Source organism: Micropterus salmoides, unplaced genomic scaffold (assembly GCF_014851395.1).
Source record: "Micropterus salmoides isolate LMB-PRFRI ecotype aquatic unplaced genomic scaffold, ASM1485139v1 Ms_hic_scaffold_8, whole genome shotgun sequence".
Lineage (NCBI taxonomy): Eukaryota > Metazoa > Chordata > Actinopteri > Centrarchiformes > Centrarchidae > Micropterus > Micropterus salmoides.
Genome location: NW_024044570.1, coordinates 9914960 through 9929289, shown reverse-complemented (window position 1 = coordinate 9929289; position 14330 = coordinate 9914960). Strand labels below are relative to the sequence as shown.

General features: G+C 38.0%; 1 protein-coding gene across 1 annotated transcript in view; it reads left to right on the top strand.

Annotated features, from left to right (window-relative positions):
* cspg4 (chondroitin sulfate proteoglycan 4) overlaps window positions 1–13314 on the top strand; it is a 74457-nt gene extending 61143 nt beyond the window's left edge. Inside the window, 5 exon segments of the mRNA XM_038706402.1 lie at window positions 1439–1599; window positions 7456–7639; window positions 8775–9088; window positions 9091–9736; window positions 9739–13314. Of these exon segments, the coding sequence (XP_038562330.1) occupies window positions 1439–1599; window positions 7456–7639; window positions 8775–9088; window positions 9091–9736; window positions 9739–10631 (2198 nt within the window). The 3' untranslated portion in view covers window positions 10632–13314.
* The last annotated feature ends 1016 nt before the right edge of the window (window positions 13315–14330 follow it).

Below are 14330 nucleotides of genomic sequence, written 5' to 3'. Positions count from 1 at the left end.
TAAAAATGCTTCTCCTTCCTTAAGAGTAGGAAATATACCAATAAATATATTAAGGAAATAAAGGAATATCAAAGTCAACAATACAAGAAACACAAAATACAACTTTCTTCCCAATATCTTTGAGTTCCATGAATAAAGTGTCCCTCTGTCCTTCTTACATTTAATGTAGTTGGTCTGGGAAGTCTGTTTTGATCTTGTGTAAAACTCACGTGGGGTGATATTGATTCCCCTTAACTTAATTTGAATGATGCATATTTAGTTTGTTTGGTTATTGTTTATTTAGCAAGGACAATGTACAATACATGTATTGTATCAGATATAGCTAAAGCAAATTATCATTTGTAGTCCATGGGTGGTGGCCACTACTGATGTGCAGGTTATAGGGATAAAATATCAGTTGTAGGAAATCAAAACATTACACTTTTTTTCTCAAAACATTTTAACATTTTAATCTCAGAAATTCAGATTTTTTTTCTCTGAATATTACACCCTCCCCAGGCTCCATAATTATTTAAATCTACAATAGCCCCAATACCCCGTAGTAGAAAATTCTGCTGACTTAGATGTAGTGTCAATTTTGTGTCAGAGTAAATATGCCAAAGAGTTTTGGATTTTAGTTATTTCTACTAATTTAATTTGAGACAATGTAACCTATGCTGAACAGTAGCCACTGTGGCCAGAAGTGTCATCACTTCACTTCAATTGTCATCAGAATCAGTTTAAGCATATTATTATGTTAATCTGAAACATGCTAAAATGTTGTGTAACTGGAGAACAAGTAGAGAAAAGTCAAAAAGCCACTAAACTCACTGATTAATATCTATGCTAAGATTAGCCACTACAAGCTACTGGTCATACCCGACTAAGAAAGCTTGTAGCTTCAAAACTCCTGAGTGTATTGAATTCAGCAAGGGTGCATTTTATATCTTAAGAATTCAGGTTTTATTCATAAGGGGAATATTGTAATTTTACTTCTTAGAAAAGCTATACAGTCTTTAAGATTACTCTTCCTTTTACAGTAGGTGCTTGATTTAAGTAGCGCATCAAAGTTAGTTTAAATACATTGAAAATAAAATGTACCTGTCACTATTTAAACTTTTGAGAGGTGAAACTGTTTCATGAGCACAAGTGTCAGCACAAGCAATAACCTCAGCTCTATTCATAACAAACTTTACTTTTATGCATGACGCAGGAAATGAGCTTGAAAGCTTGGATAACATTTTGGAATGAAACTTTCACCATCAGGAAACTCTTCTGCACAGCAATGTGCATGAGTTACTGTAACCGCTAAAGTTTGAGGCAATTCCAGACTCTGCTTAATATCACAAGCTCGAGTACACTTCCAAAAGGCCATTTTCCACAGAGTCATCTCAGCACTCAGAGGACCGTGTGTGTGTGTGTGTGTGTGTGTGTGTGTGTGTGTGTGTGTGTTACACAGGAACAAGGCAGCCCATCACGGGTGCCAATCTGGGGGCTGTAACCAATGAGGATGGAAATGAGATAAGCTACTCACTTATCCGCCCACCCCGTTTGGGAAGACTTATCCTGGCCAATGGCAGGAGCCAGTATGAGGAAATTACCCGCTTCTCACAATCACAGGTAATTACTTTTTCTGCGTGTTATGATAAATGTGTGTTTCTGGGATGTATTTCTTTGAGGGAGACATTTAATCAATTTCACTTCCTACCTTCTTACAGTTTTTTTCAATTGCTAAAATGCGATGGTCAAAACTGAAGCCACTTTTTCAAAACTCTTCACACAGTCTGCATTACCAACATGCATCCTGGCCAAACAGTTAATCTCACCTCCAAAAGTCACTCAAACCACCAAAACACTTCATATAAGCCTCAAAATAAACTTGTTCAGCCAAAACACTGGCAACAATACCCACTCAGAAAGCATGCAATCTCACTCATAACACACTGACCTACAAAACACTAACTAACTAGTAAATTTGTTGAACTTTTATTCTTGAAATGTTACTGATATTTTCATATAAATCAGTATTTCATTACAGAATACAGTTGTTTTCAGTCACATTGATAAATTTCTCAGATCAGAATTTAAATTCTACTTGTTCAAATTCCACATCATCTAGTCACTTGTGCACATCATATGTAAAAGCAATTTTTCAGAAATTGCAAATTGCACATGCTTTGACACATTTATGCAAATTATTATGTACATTTGTCTGCTGTTTCCTACATTATCAATTGCTTACTATATGTCATTGCGTAAGTCACTACATGCAAAATGGTTGAACACGTCATAATATGCATTTTCCTACGTATGTCTATTAGACTTGTTTTGTAAATGTGGCCCAATAGACAGGAACATCAACCGGAGAGGGTATTTTCATGTTTCCATTTCTTATTTTGTAGTTGTTTCCGTTGTGCTATGCAGTGCTGTAAAATAGTCTTGTTTGTTTATGTCACAAAGACATGCTCTGTCAACAAATTACAGTGTATACACTAAAAGTGTAACTGTGAATCCTGTCCAATCTCTTGCAATGCTTACTGTAACTCTGTACTGTTGAAATTGAACTATGCCATACAGAAAAAGTACAGCCTTGTGCATTTTCAATCATTGTCATCAAAAGTTTAGCCATAGTTTACCAATACAAATAGTTTTGCAAATGTACCAAAGCGACTGAGAAAAAAATGGAAGAAACCTGTAACATATTTTCCCTTGCAATGCACTGAGGGAAATACCTCATTGCATGGCGTATCCATCCCTGGCAGTCCTCTGCACCTATTGCCAGGCAACCATCATTCATTGCCTCCAGGAGGGGCATCTGCTCATATGGCCGGTGATCATACACCTTCCACCTCCAAGCAGAGAAGAACTCCTCGATTGGGTTCAGAAAAGGCGAGTATGCATGGAGGAATTGCGTGATAATACGAGGCGAGAGTTGTGAAAAACCCCATTATGACATACGGAGTCATGCCAGGCCTCAACAGCCCTCTCTCTTTGGGTGCAATCAATATTTCTTCCAATGCATCAAGAAATGTGATGAGGCATTCTGTATTGTATGGGCCAATAGTTGGTATGTGGCAAAGGACCCCATCATTGGAGATGGCAGCACACATGGTGATATTGGCACCCCTCTGACCTGGCACTGTGCCCTCTGCCCAATGATGTTCCTCCCGCGTCTCCTCACTTTACTGAGGTTGAAGCCGGCTTCATCCACAAAAATGAATTTGTGATGTGCCCCTTCAGCTTCAAGCTCCATTATTCTCTAAGAAAAAGAGCAAATTCATAAAGCAAATTATTCCAGTTGCATGTAACTATGGTAAACAAGGTATTACAATAAGAAATCTGTACCTGCACATACTGGAATTGTGCCTCCTTTACGATGTCAGAGTTTCTTTTAAATGGAACTCTGTACAGTTGCTTCATTCTGACATGGTTTCGTTTAAGGACTCGATCTATAGTTGCCAAACTCACACTGTTTATATTTCTAAATGCTCCCTGATCTGCAATTACTGCTGTCTGGATTTCACGCAGTCTGATTGCATTGTTTGCCACTACCATTTCTACAATGGCAGACTCCTGTTCAATACTAAATATCTTTCCTCTGCCACCAGTGTGTGGTAATGTGTGGATTCTATAAAGTAAAAGCAAAAAGCATGTCAAAGCATTGACATTACTGTATGGCAGTCACATACATGGGATTGATAAAACATCTGCATTACTGTAGACACAGTTTGTTCTGCTAATAGGGCAATCCAGTAAAGCTGAAATACACAGTGGTATACATTACAGTAACACTGTGAATTACCTGTTCTCATTCCGAAAAGGCCTGACAATAGATGCCACAGTGCTCCAACTCAGAAGGGGCTGGACCCTTTGTCCAGCCTCTCTAAATGATTGATGACATGGTCAATAATTTTTGCCTGAATTTTATTTGAAACTTGAGCTCGATTTCGTCCTCTTGCTGCTGCAGCTCCTCCACCACGCATACAAACTCCTCTGCCATGGCCTCTTGCTCTCCTTCCGTGCCTATGGCCTCTTTGATCTATGCTTGCAAATAGCAACACAGAGGTGGCATCTTTTATAGATGGATGGGGACTGATTGCTGATTGAAGAGTTGTGCAAATGAGTTTCACACAGGTGCATAGAGATTTATAATTATGCAAGTACTTTCTATCAGCTGTGATTAGATGTTTTCCTTTTGTTCAACACAGTGAATCTAATAGAGTTCGGGGTGTTTCAATGAGATCCGTGGTAACTGTTTTGACAAAGGGTGTGAAAAATGTGTGAAACAAATGAAAAAGTGTTCTGACTTCTGCTGTGCTAATAATGTGATGATGAAGATCAAGCAGATCCCAGTTTCATTTAGTGTGTCTTAGCAAATGAGAAAAACTGTATTGACTGTACCATAACATATGTTACAAGAATGAATCAGAACTACATTTAGTAATTTACTTGTGAAAAAAAGAAGTTTCTGGCATTTCAGTGCTGCAATACACTTTTTTTCAGTTGTGATGACCAATGACCACAGTCTGTAATTGATGTAGCATCCCCTTGAACCAATTCTGCTAAAATAAAGCACATTTCTTGCTTTACTCTCAGCTTGCAGTTTTACAGTAAAACCACATTCAAAACATTACACATATTTCTCTAAAACATAAAATGGATGTAAATGTTCTGCAAATATTTTCTATATATATCTGTCCAGCTACAGCAAAAATCCAGGAAATTTGCAAACATTTTGTTTTGAATGTGTTTTTAACAGTTTTGGACACAGTATGTTGTGCTGCAGATATATAGTGTTTTGCAGGTGGTGAAGTAGTAATGGGGAAAGAGTTCATGGATTTTGGAGAAAGTGGTCACTGAATACATTTTGTGTGAAAGCAATGAAAAATTATTCACAGTTTGGTCCACATACACTTGTATGTGGATTGTGTGAAGAGTTTTGACAATGTGACGTCAGTTTTGACCAATGCAGGTTAGCAATTGAAAAAAACTGTAAGATGAATGTTCTACAATAATCTTTAATGATAATAAATTATACAGTAAAAACAACAGTAAACAGTAAAATACATTAAAGCAAAACATAGTTTTTAAAAAAGCTTGTGGCCAAAAAAATGCAAAAGGAAAAAATATCTTTTAATGGATTTTTTAAAAATAATCTGTTGCTTGAGGGGGCACTTTAAGTTCAACTATTGTTTTTTTTGTAACCATTTTCTTTTCAACTAAATCCTCTCCACTTTCACTTTCAACATTCCTTTTGATAGTGAGTGTGTGTTACTAAGCAGTCATATATGTTAAAGGCACCCTAGTCATCTGCTGCAAAGACCATCAGACGGACATACAGTATAAGAAGACATAATGCCACTTTAATTCATTATTATTTATATCGGAGAAGTCTGTGCAATAAACTCGAAAGTAAAGCTCACTCATTCCAGACTAAAACAGCCATAACTAAGTTTGCTTACATAACAGAAAAATGATGACTGCAAAGAATGTGCTCACCAGAACAACAGTATTGGACGTTTGTTCAAACACTTGAAAATGACCTACTCTATGTTACGTTTTCCTAATAACTGATTATGCTGGTAAAAAGTGTCTGATAATCACACTGAAGACTGGTTTGGATCCAGTCTCCTACCAACAGTCAACATCGGTTTTGTTTTAACAACGAACACAATATTTCCTAACCTGAACCATGTTATGTAGGATACATATGCAAGTGTCCAACCCACATGGACTTAAGACACATACTATAGTGTGGTGAAACCTTTGTGAGACAAGAACATAATTTCTTACATATAACATTACAATGCAAACAAAAAACTTGCTGTTGCCTGTAAATCATCATATAATAAAAAACATGAAATGGACATCTTCATGTATTTTGGAGAGACCATTAAATCTTTCTATAGCTATTAGAAATGTACTCACATACACTGTAGTTTTTTTCTTAGGTTTGTACCAAGCATCAACAGACTAAAACCAAATCTAAAACCACAGTCCATTTTGTTGCTTCAGTTATCTTTTAAACTCACATGTGAGGCATCAACACTCTTCTTCACCAGCAGGGGGCCTCATTGTTTAGGCTCATTGGGTTCATCTTTAGCATGAACTGTTCATGCTAGTAAGGTTTTAGCTCTTTGAGATTTTACAGGACTGGGTGACTGCAGTCTTGCATTTTCCTTATTATTTACCTATTATTGTCAAATAAATCTATCTCTCTGTCAAAGCCATTGTATGTAATGGGCATGCTTGAAGAAGATTCAAATATACAAGGGGCCACAGGCAAACAATAATACCTAACAAATTAAGTGTTTTCAAGGAATTTATTACAGTATTTTTTATTTTTACATGCACAAAGGAAAGAAAATTCCAGGCACTCTGGTTCTTGAGTATAATAAAATGCCTTTGGTTTTAAATGGCTGACACCTACGTGTGTCGACAAAACTCTTCATCAGGGTGTGGCCCTTGATTTCAAAGAGCTCCTTTGTTCACTGAAATTTTTTTCTTTTTTTACTGATTGTCTATAAAGGAAAGAAGCACTTCTGTTTTTCTCATCTTACTCAGATAAGCTAACCAAAAGAAACAAATGTGTATATCAAAACATTCTGATGGTATTTTCTGCATTTAATGAATTTGGTTTAGGATTATGGTATACACAACTTGACCACATATGCCCAGCGTTTGTCTGCCATGGTGGCAGTGTGTTCTCACTCTCATCTCCATCTGATTCAAGACTGTTTCTTCATAGCTATTGCTGTGCATGCATGAATATACTCTTGCGTGTGTGTGTGTGTGTGGGTGTGGGTGTGGGTGTGTGTGTGTGTGTGTGTGTGTGTGTGTGTGTGTGTGTGTGTGTGCGTGCGTGCGTGCGTGCGTGTGTGTGTGTGTATGTAAGAGAGAGAAGAGTTGAGTTTGGGACACAGTGACCTCAGAGAGCGAACACAGGCCGTCACATTCCAGTTCTCAAATCCGGATCCCAGTACAGCTGAGCCAAACCACTGCTGCAGCCATTTGAGCTCCCATTTTACATTGGGGCTCACAAATGTCAGAGGGAAAAAGAGCAATAAAATATTTTAGCAAACTAAAATGTCTGTGTCTTCAAAATCACTCCAATAAAAACTCAGTCATTAACTAGTGACTGCAAACGGGGTGTCAAAATTAAAGCTCATATTGACAAGATCAACAGATAAAATCCTGGATTTTGGAACCTGGAATGGTATAGTAGATGTTTGGCCAAAATACCCATTATGTGTATATTAAAACGGATACTGAAAACGGAAACTGAATAATATTTTTCCAAAAGACACGTGCCACAATATAATAAAGTAAACTTTGCTGTCTTTATTGGATGATAATTTTCTTTTATAATGCTTTTATCCACGCCAGTGTGTTAAACTTGCAAATTATGTTATTATGAGTTTTAAACAGCTTACAGTTTACATCTTATCTTCTGATTCTGTTTCCCCTAACACACAGCTGGAGTCAGGAGCAGTCTACTATGAGCACCAGATACCTGAGGAACCATTTTGGGTAGCAAGGGACTCCATAGAGCTTACTCTGTCATCCCAGCCAGCCCCAGAGGTCCGTCACATCCTGCCCATCACCATCTCTTACTATGCTGCTCACAGCAACACCTCCTCACAGCTGTGGAAGAACAAAGGTAAATGACAAAATTAGAAAATAACATAATGTTTTCAAATGACAGAATGGTATGTTTTTATTTTAATAAATGAGTATCCAAATAAATTGCCACTCTATCACACATTTCACACATTCGTAGTTATTGTATACACATTTCCACAGATGTTGAGATTCAGAGATTTGTGGCTAAGCCTGTAAAACCCCATTAGAGGGCTCCGCCTAAAATAATAGCTCTGGAGTAGCAATGTGGAAATATTGTTTTCACCATTTGCAGCCGTGGTTTATTTAAATAGATATTTCAGATGTGTATTCATTAATTTAACTTTTATTCATACAGGGTAGACTGGCTGAGCACACAAGCTCTTTTACAGCCTCAAAAACAAATATAATGAGACCATTAATACAACAGACATTGGACAGTACTAATTGTAGGTTGTGGCGTGACTGACTGACTCAAGTACTGTAGTCATGTGACTCCATTTATAATTATTTTATTCAACATACCTGTTTTCGTGAAAATGTCAAAAAGTGTTGATGTTTTGCAGTTTTGTAATGTTTTAAAGAGATTTTATTCTGAAAACATAATTTCTAAGACCAATATGCTGATGTATACAAATTCTCATTAAAAGATTCTGCTGTCAACCAATTTCTATGGCAGCTTGATTTAAATTTACATCAAGTTTGTTCTCAGATTGGAAAATTCACCTGGCAGTCACAATTGAGTCACTATTGATTATTAAAATATCTGGAAATAATCCCATGATAAGAGATGTATGTTCTGATCAAATTCACATTCATATGTATTTCTATTTAATTTGTCATTATGCTGGAAAATTTTACATGTTCTTCATTTTATTTTATTTTTATTTTAGAATAAAATTCATATTGTGTATATAATATATATATATATATAATATAATTCTTCATTGCCTGAATAGTACAAAGTTATAAAGGGATTTATCTTCTGCTTCTTTTGCTGCCAAAACAACAAGCCGCCTGCTCCATCTGTCTCTCCTAATGTGTCAGCAGCCTAAATATGTTGTGTGCTGCATAATTAAATATTGACAAGAGACAGACAAAACTAGATAGAAAGGATCTTTGGAAACTGAATTTGATGACATTTAATTCTGTTTGTTTTTATTGTTTCCGCTCAGGTCTGGAAATTGTGCAAGGACAGAGGAAAGCCATTGACGAATCAATTCTTGACGCCTCCAACCTTCTGGCTAGCCTACATGAAGATGAGCAGGGTGATGTGGATGTGGTTTTTGAGATTAGGCGTTTCCCTGACCACGGACGTATCACCCTGGATGGTCAGGACCTTCCCCGTAATGCCCCATCCTTCATGCAGGAAGATATAAATCAAGGAAACCTGGAGTATCTCCATGATGACTCAGGGGCCTCTTTTGACAGTTTCTCTTTCAGGGCCCGTCTAAAGTCTGAGAGCCGTGGTGTGGCCTCACCTGCCGAATTTGTGTCCTAGAGGAGATCTTTAACATCTCAATCAAACGGCGGGGCTCTGATCCTCCCGAACTAGTCACTATAGACATGCTCTTGGAGGTTCTTCAAGGCTCCATGACTATCATAACCCAGATGCATCTTAACACTCAAGACGAGGACAGTCCACCAGACGAGGTGCACTTTAAAGTGACCAAAGCCCCTAGCAACGGTCGACTAGTTGACTCCCTCACAATGGACCCCATCTCTGAGTTCACACAAGAGATGGTCAACCGTGGGCAGGTGGGCTTCTTCAGCGATGGCAGCCTTGCCAATGGCTTTGTGGAATTCATTGTGTCAGATGGAGAGCACCAAACAAAGCCACACACGCTCCACATTGGCATCCTAGCTCGCACCCTGGTTCTTGACAAAGCCCCTGAGATTAAGGTGAAACAAGGCGATGATGAGACCCTGGTGACGGAGGAGATGTTGAGGGCCACTACTGGGGGCCCTGTTGAGGAGGACATCCTTTACAAGATCACAAGTGTTCCTAAGTATGCAGCTGTCATGGTAGATCGGCAGCCTACATCCGCCTTCACCCAGACACAGATCAAAGAAGGCAGAGTCAGTGTCCGCTTTGTCAAGTCCACTTCACCTCGAGACAGTGTTGCATTTGTAGCCCGCAGCGGGCTGCTAATGTCTCCTCTGTCCTCAACATCACAGTCCAGCCTCTGGCCAACATTGCCCGGGATCCTCTCTTACCCCAAGGTGCTCTTGTCCAACTGGACAGGAAGCTTCTGGATGCAACTCCCCTGGCAAACAAGACCAGAACCTCCCCCACGTTCACTGTCATCCAACAGCCAAGAGAGGCTCGTTTTGTGAGGTCTGGAGGTCCTGAGGCAGGCCAGCCAGTGGACACATTCAGCCAGAAGGACCTGGATGAGGGCCGTATAGCTATGGAAATTGCAAATAGCTCTTCCAGATCACAAGGTAGTGTCACTCAGGACGAGGCTCGCTTCTTGCTCAAAGCCTATGGGGTTCCCCCTGCAGAATGTGTGCTATCGTTCAAGACAGGCCCCTACAATGCCTCTGGGGTTTACCCAGCCACGTTGTTGAGGATTCCCTCAGAAGCCTCATCAAAGGACAGTAATGATCTTCCCAGTGTGGCTGGTTCCCCTCGTTCCACTCCAGCTAGTCCCCACTGGAGGGGCGACATGGACTGGCCCCACAGAGATGCCCCCACTACAACATCTTCCCACAAGAAACCCCATGTTTCCCGGCGCAGCAACTTCTGGTCTATTCTCATCCCGATCCTGGTAATCCTCCTCCTCTTGCTGCTGGCAGCCATCTTGGCATACTACCTGATCCGTAAAAACAAGACCGGCAAGCACAACGTCCAGACAGCAGCATCCAAGCCCAAAAATGGAGAGGTGGCCGGCACAGAAACCTTTCGCAAAACTGACCCAGCCAATAACATACCTATGTCCAACATGGATTCCAAAGATGCAGACCCAGAGTTGTTGCAGCACTGTCGGACAACAAATCCGGCCTTGAAAAAGAACCAGTACTGGGTCTGAGACACTTTGAGACAGGACACAGACAGAGGTGGATCCTCAACAATTTGGAAGCCTCCTAAAATCATTCCTCTCAGTATTAGAGACCTCTTGCCACACCAGTTTAAATGAAAACATATTTTCACACCATTGGTTATTTACTTATCTTAACATAACTATGGGCAAATTCTCAGGCAATGAAACACTGAATACTTATTAGCAAAGAAAGAGGCAGTATCTAAGGAGGCTCATGCCAGGTCTATTTATTTTAGTTTTATCATTCCTTTTTGTCAAAGGGCACAAATGAAGACATAAACATGCCATGTGTTTGCAAAAAGTATTTTGGGTGTGCTCTGTCATTGTATTCCATATGATATCATAGGCCAATATTATTCATTTGAGTGGATAGGTAATTTAAAATCTTTGTGATAGTTGATTTTAGTTTTTGGTTAATTTGCAAAGTTGATACACCTTGTACATGGATGATGAGGTAAATATATGCTGTATTATCGAGAAGATGAAAAACTGCCTCTGTGTCTTCTCTTTATTTGTCTCTTTTTTTTCAAGGTAATTTTTTGGCATTTCTGCTTTATTTGACAGTGTTAGTAGAGAGAGATAGGAAAGGCAGGGTGGAGAGAGGGGATTACATGCAGCAAAGCATTTGAACCTAGGGTGATTGCGGTAAGGACTCAGTAGAGTAGGCTTCATGGTACGCTGGTGAACCACCAGGCACACCTTCTCTTTATTTTTCATTGTTTTTTAAGGCACTGTTGTATAATGTTTCTGAGGGCTAATTTCAGTTTAAAGTAGTAGTACAGCATTTTGGAAAACATGCTATTTCCCCTTTTTTAGTTAGACGGGAAGAATGATACCACTTTAAATATAAAGCTACAGCCAGGAAACGTTTAGCTCAGCGAAGCTTAGCTAAACGTCATGACTAGGGGGAAACTTATATGCTGGCTCTGCCCAAAGGTAAAAAATTTCTCCACCTCAAAAGCTCACTAGTTAACATATTCTATATCTTTTGTATAATCCACACACTTTGTATAATTAACTGTGTAAAAACAAAAAGTGTTGGGGTTTTTTTGGGGGGGGGGGTTATGACAGACTGTTTCTTGGCCAGGCACAGTGACTTCCTAAACCTGGCTAGCTGAAAGAGGCTAGCTGTTTCCCTTGTCAGAAATACTTTATTGATCCCCGGGGGGCAGTCTTTATGCTAAGCTATTGGTATAAGAGTGGTATCGGTCTTCTCGTGTAACTCTCTGTATTGCCAATATGTCAAGCTATTTCTTTAATGTCATCACACAATAATATTTCAGTCATTTGACTTTTGTGTGGAAAAGGTTGTTTAATACTAAAAACAGTTTAAAAGGAAAAACTTGTTGCCTCAACTTGCAGGTTGATTGAATTTAGCTCCAAGTAATGTCATCATCTGTCATATGTTATTATTTCTGCATGCTTCCAAAGTGCCTGTAAATATTCACTGGACTGGCACAGCACTGACCACAAAAATACACAGAACACAGTTTGTAGACCACAGGCAGGACGTTATTGGTCTTTAATGCATCCGTATTGGCTGACAGGCAGGGGTGAGGTCATCTCAAGCTGGGATGCTTCCAGTTTTCAAGTCTGCAATTAAGAATTTTATAAAAACTGGTTGGTGCTAAAGGGGATGGGGGGTGAATAAAATGCTCCACTGGTTAGGTTACATTGATTTAAACTGAAAACATTGACAGAGTTTGTTTAGTCTTCAAAGCTAATGTTGATTTTAAGCATTCTATATGTAAGATGATATATAGACTCTCATATACTGAAATCATGAGATTATTTTTTTTATTTTTTTATTTAGACTTGTTTTGTATGTTCAAAATAAGAAGAATGTTAAAGTAAATCTGACTCCTCTTGTTCTGGTTTACCATCACTTTGACCTGTGACTAATCTAATTGTACTTCAGGTGAAGTAGAAGGTGTGCAATGAGAAAATCAGTAAACTTTTTTTGATCCACTAAAGAAAAGAAAGACTCAAAGAACATTTTTTTCTGAAAGCTGTACATTTCTTTTCTCATACTGTATACCGATGACACCTTATACTTTGTTAGTTATATACTGAATATACAGTAATTTCTTTGCAGTATTCATCCTCTATTGATCTTATATTTTTGTAGTGTTTTGAGAGCAGTAGGTAGAGATTTTACAATCAGCACAGAGCTCAGGAAGTGTTGTGTTTCATCAGACTGTGTATTTCCAGTGACATTGTCTCTTACAGACAATTGAAATAATAATATTGGTTCCTCCTTCAGGATATCACATCCACATCTTACCAGTTTTATGTGTAAATATTCTAATTCTGCAAGATTTTTGGGATTGATAGCGTCTCAATAAAAAAAAATATATATCATGTTTTGCATTGAAGGTATATGTATATGTCTGTCACTCTTCTGTTTTCTACTTATTTAGGATTGAGTTTCATCACCAACCCTCATTTTTCATTATTTATTATTTCTGTCACCTCCAACACATCAATTCATACTCAAGTTATGTGCTTTGTCAGTGATTAAACTGTAATCTGTAAACTGCAGGTGCCTTTAAAAATAATGGTAATACAAAGCTATGTTTAGAGTCTGGAACAAAAGAAATATCTTTTGCTGCAGTATGCTTCTGAGCTTATTCTCGGCACTAATGGAAATAAAAACGTTCATGCAACAAAACCTGTGTTAAATGTTTTGCTGTTCTATTGTTGTTGACTTCACACTAGCAGAATCGAAAGAACATCATAAAGCTCTTTCAATTCTCTAAACATTTGTTAATTGGCTTTTTGGGCCAATTAAGAAATAATCAAAGATCAGACATGTTTTATCATTTGAAAGTGCTGATAAACAGATCCATGTTTTAGTGTAATTCAATATACTCTTTTGTCGGCAGGGGTGCTGGAGTTCTTCTTCAGAATGGAAAAGCAAATTTCTTTAGTGAGTGCATTACTCCAGTGATGGCCTGCCTTAATGGTCTTCCAGTGACGTTTAAAATTAAATACAACATTTTAGCTATTACTAAAAAACAAGGTGAACTTCTGAATTGTTCTCACCGTACAATAACTCTCTCTCTTAGGTCGGCTAGCTAGAGTCTGGATGTGTCCAGAGCTTGACTTAAAATGAAAGGAGATCAATTGACAATAAAAGAAAATATATTCTCTTGCTTTTCTGAACAGTTTTTGCTCTTTTGTTTTGTCATTTCTATTTTATTTCTGTTTTTTTGCTTTTTTGCCTGATATGTTACACTGAATGCTTTTTTGTGAAACTAGCTTCAATTTTTGTTTTGAAAAGTGCTATGTGAAGAAACCTTTACTAAATATTTTAAACCCAGAAAATGTAAGTATATAAAAGATTGCCTTTCTTTGAAAAATAATAGTGGTAATTTTTACTTTAGTAGTTGCTTTTCATGCAGTTATTAATATTATAGCATGTTTGGAGTTATGCTATATATTTCATTTACTTTCAGAACACTTTATTTTAAGGACAACTTGTGTATTCTGACCAAAGTGTTAGCATGTTATTTTCTATAACAACTGTGTTACCCTTCAGCACAACATAATGACACTATATATGCTGTTTGATTATAATTGGGTATTTTATTGTTACTTTATAATATTTGTAAATATGTATGTACAATACCAAACCAGACTCATGAATATGAAATATCTAGATTGTAAATGTTTTTGCTAGTTTTA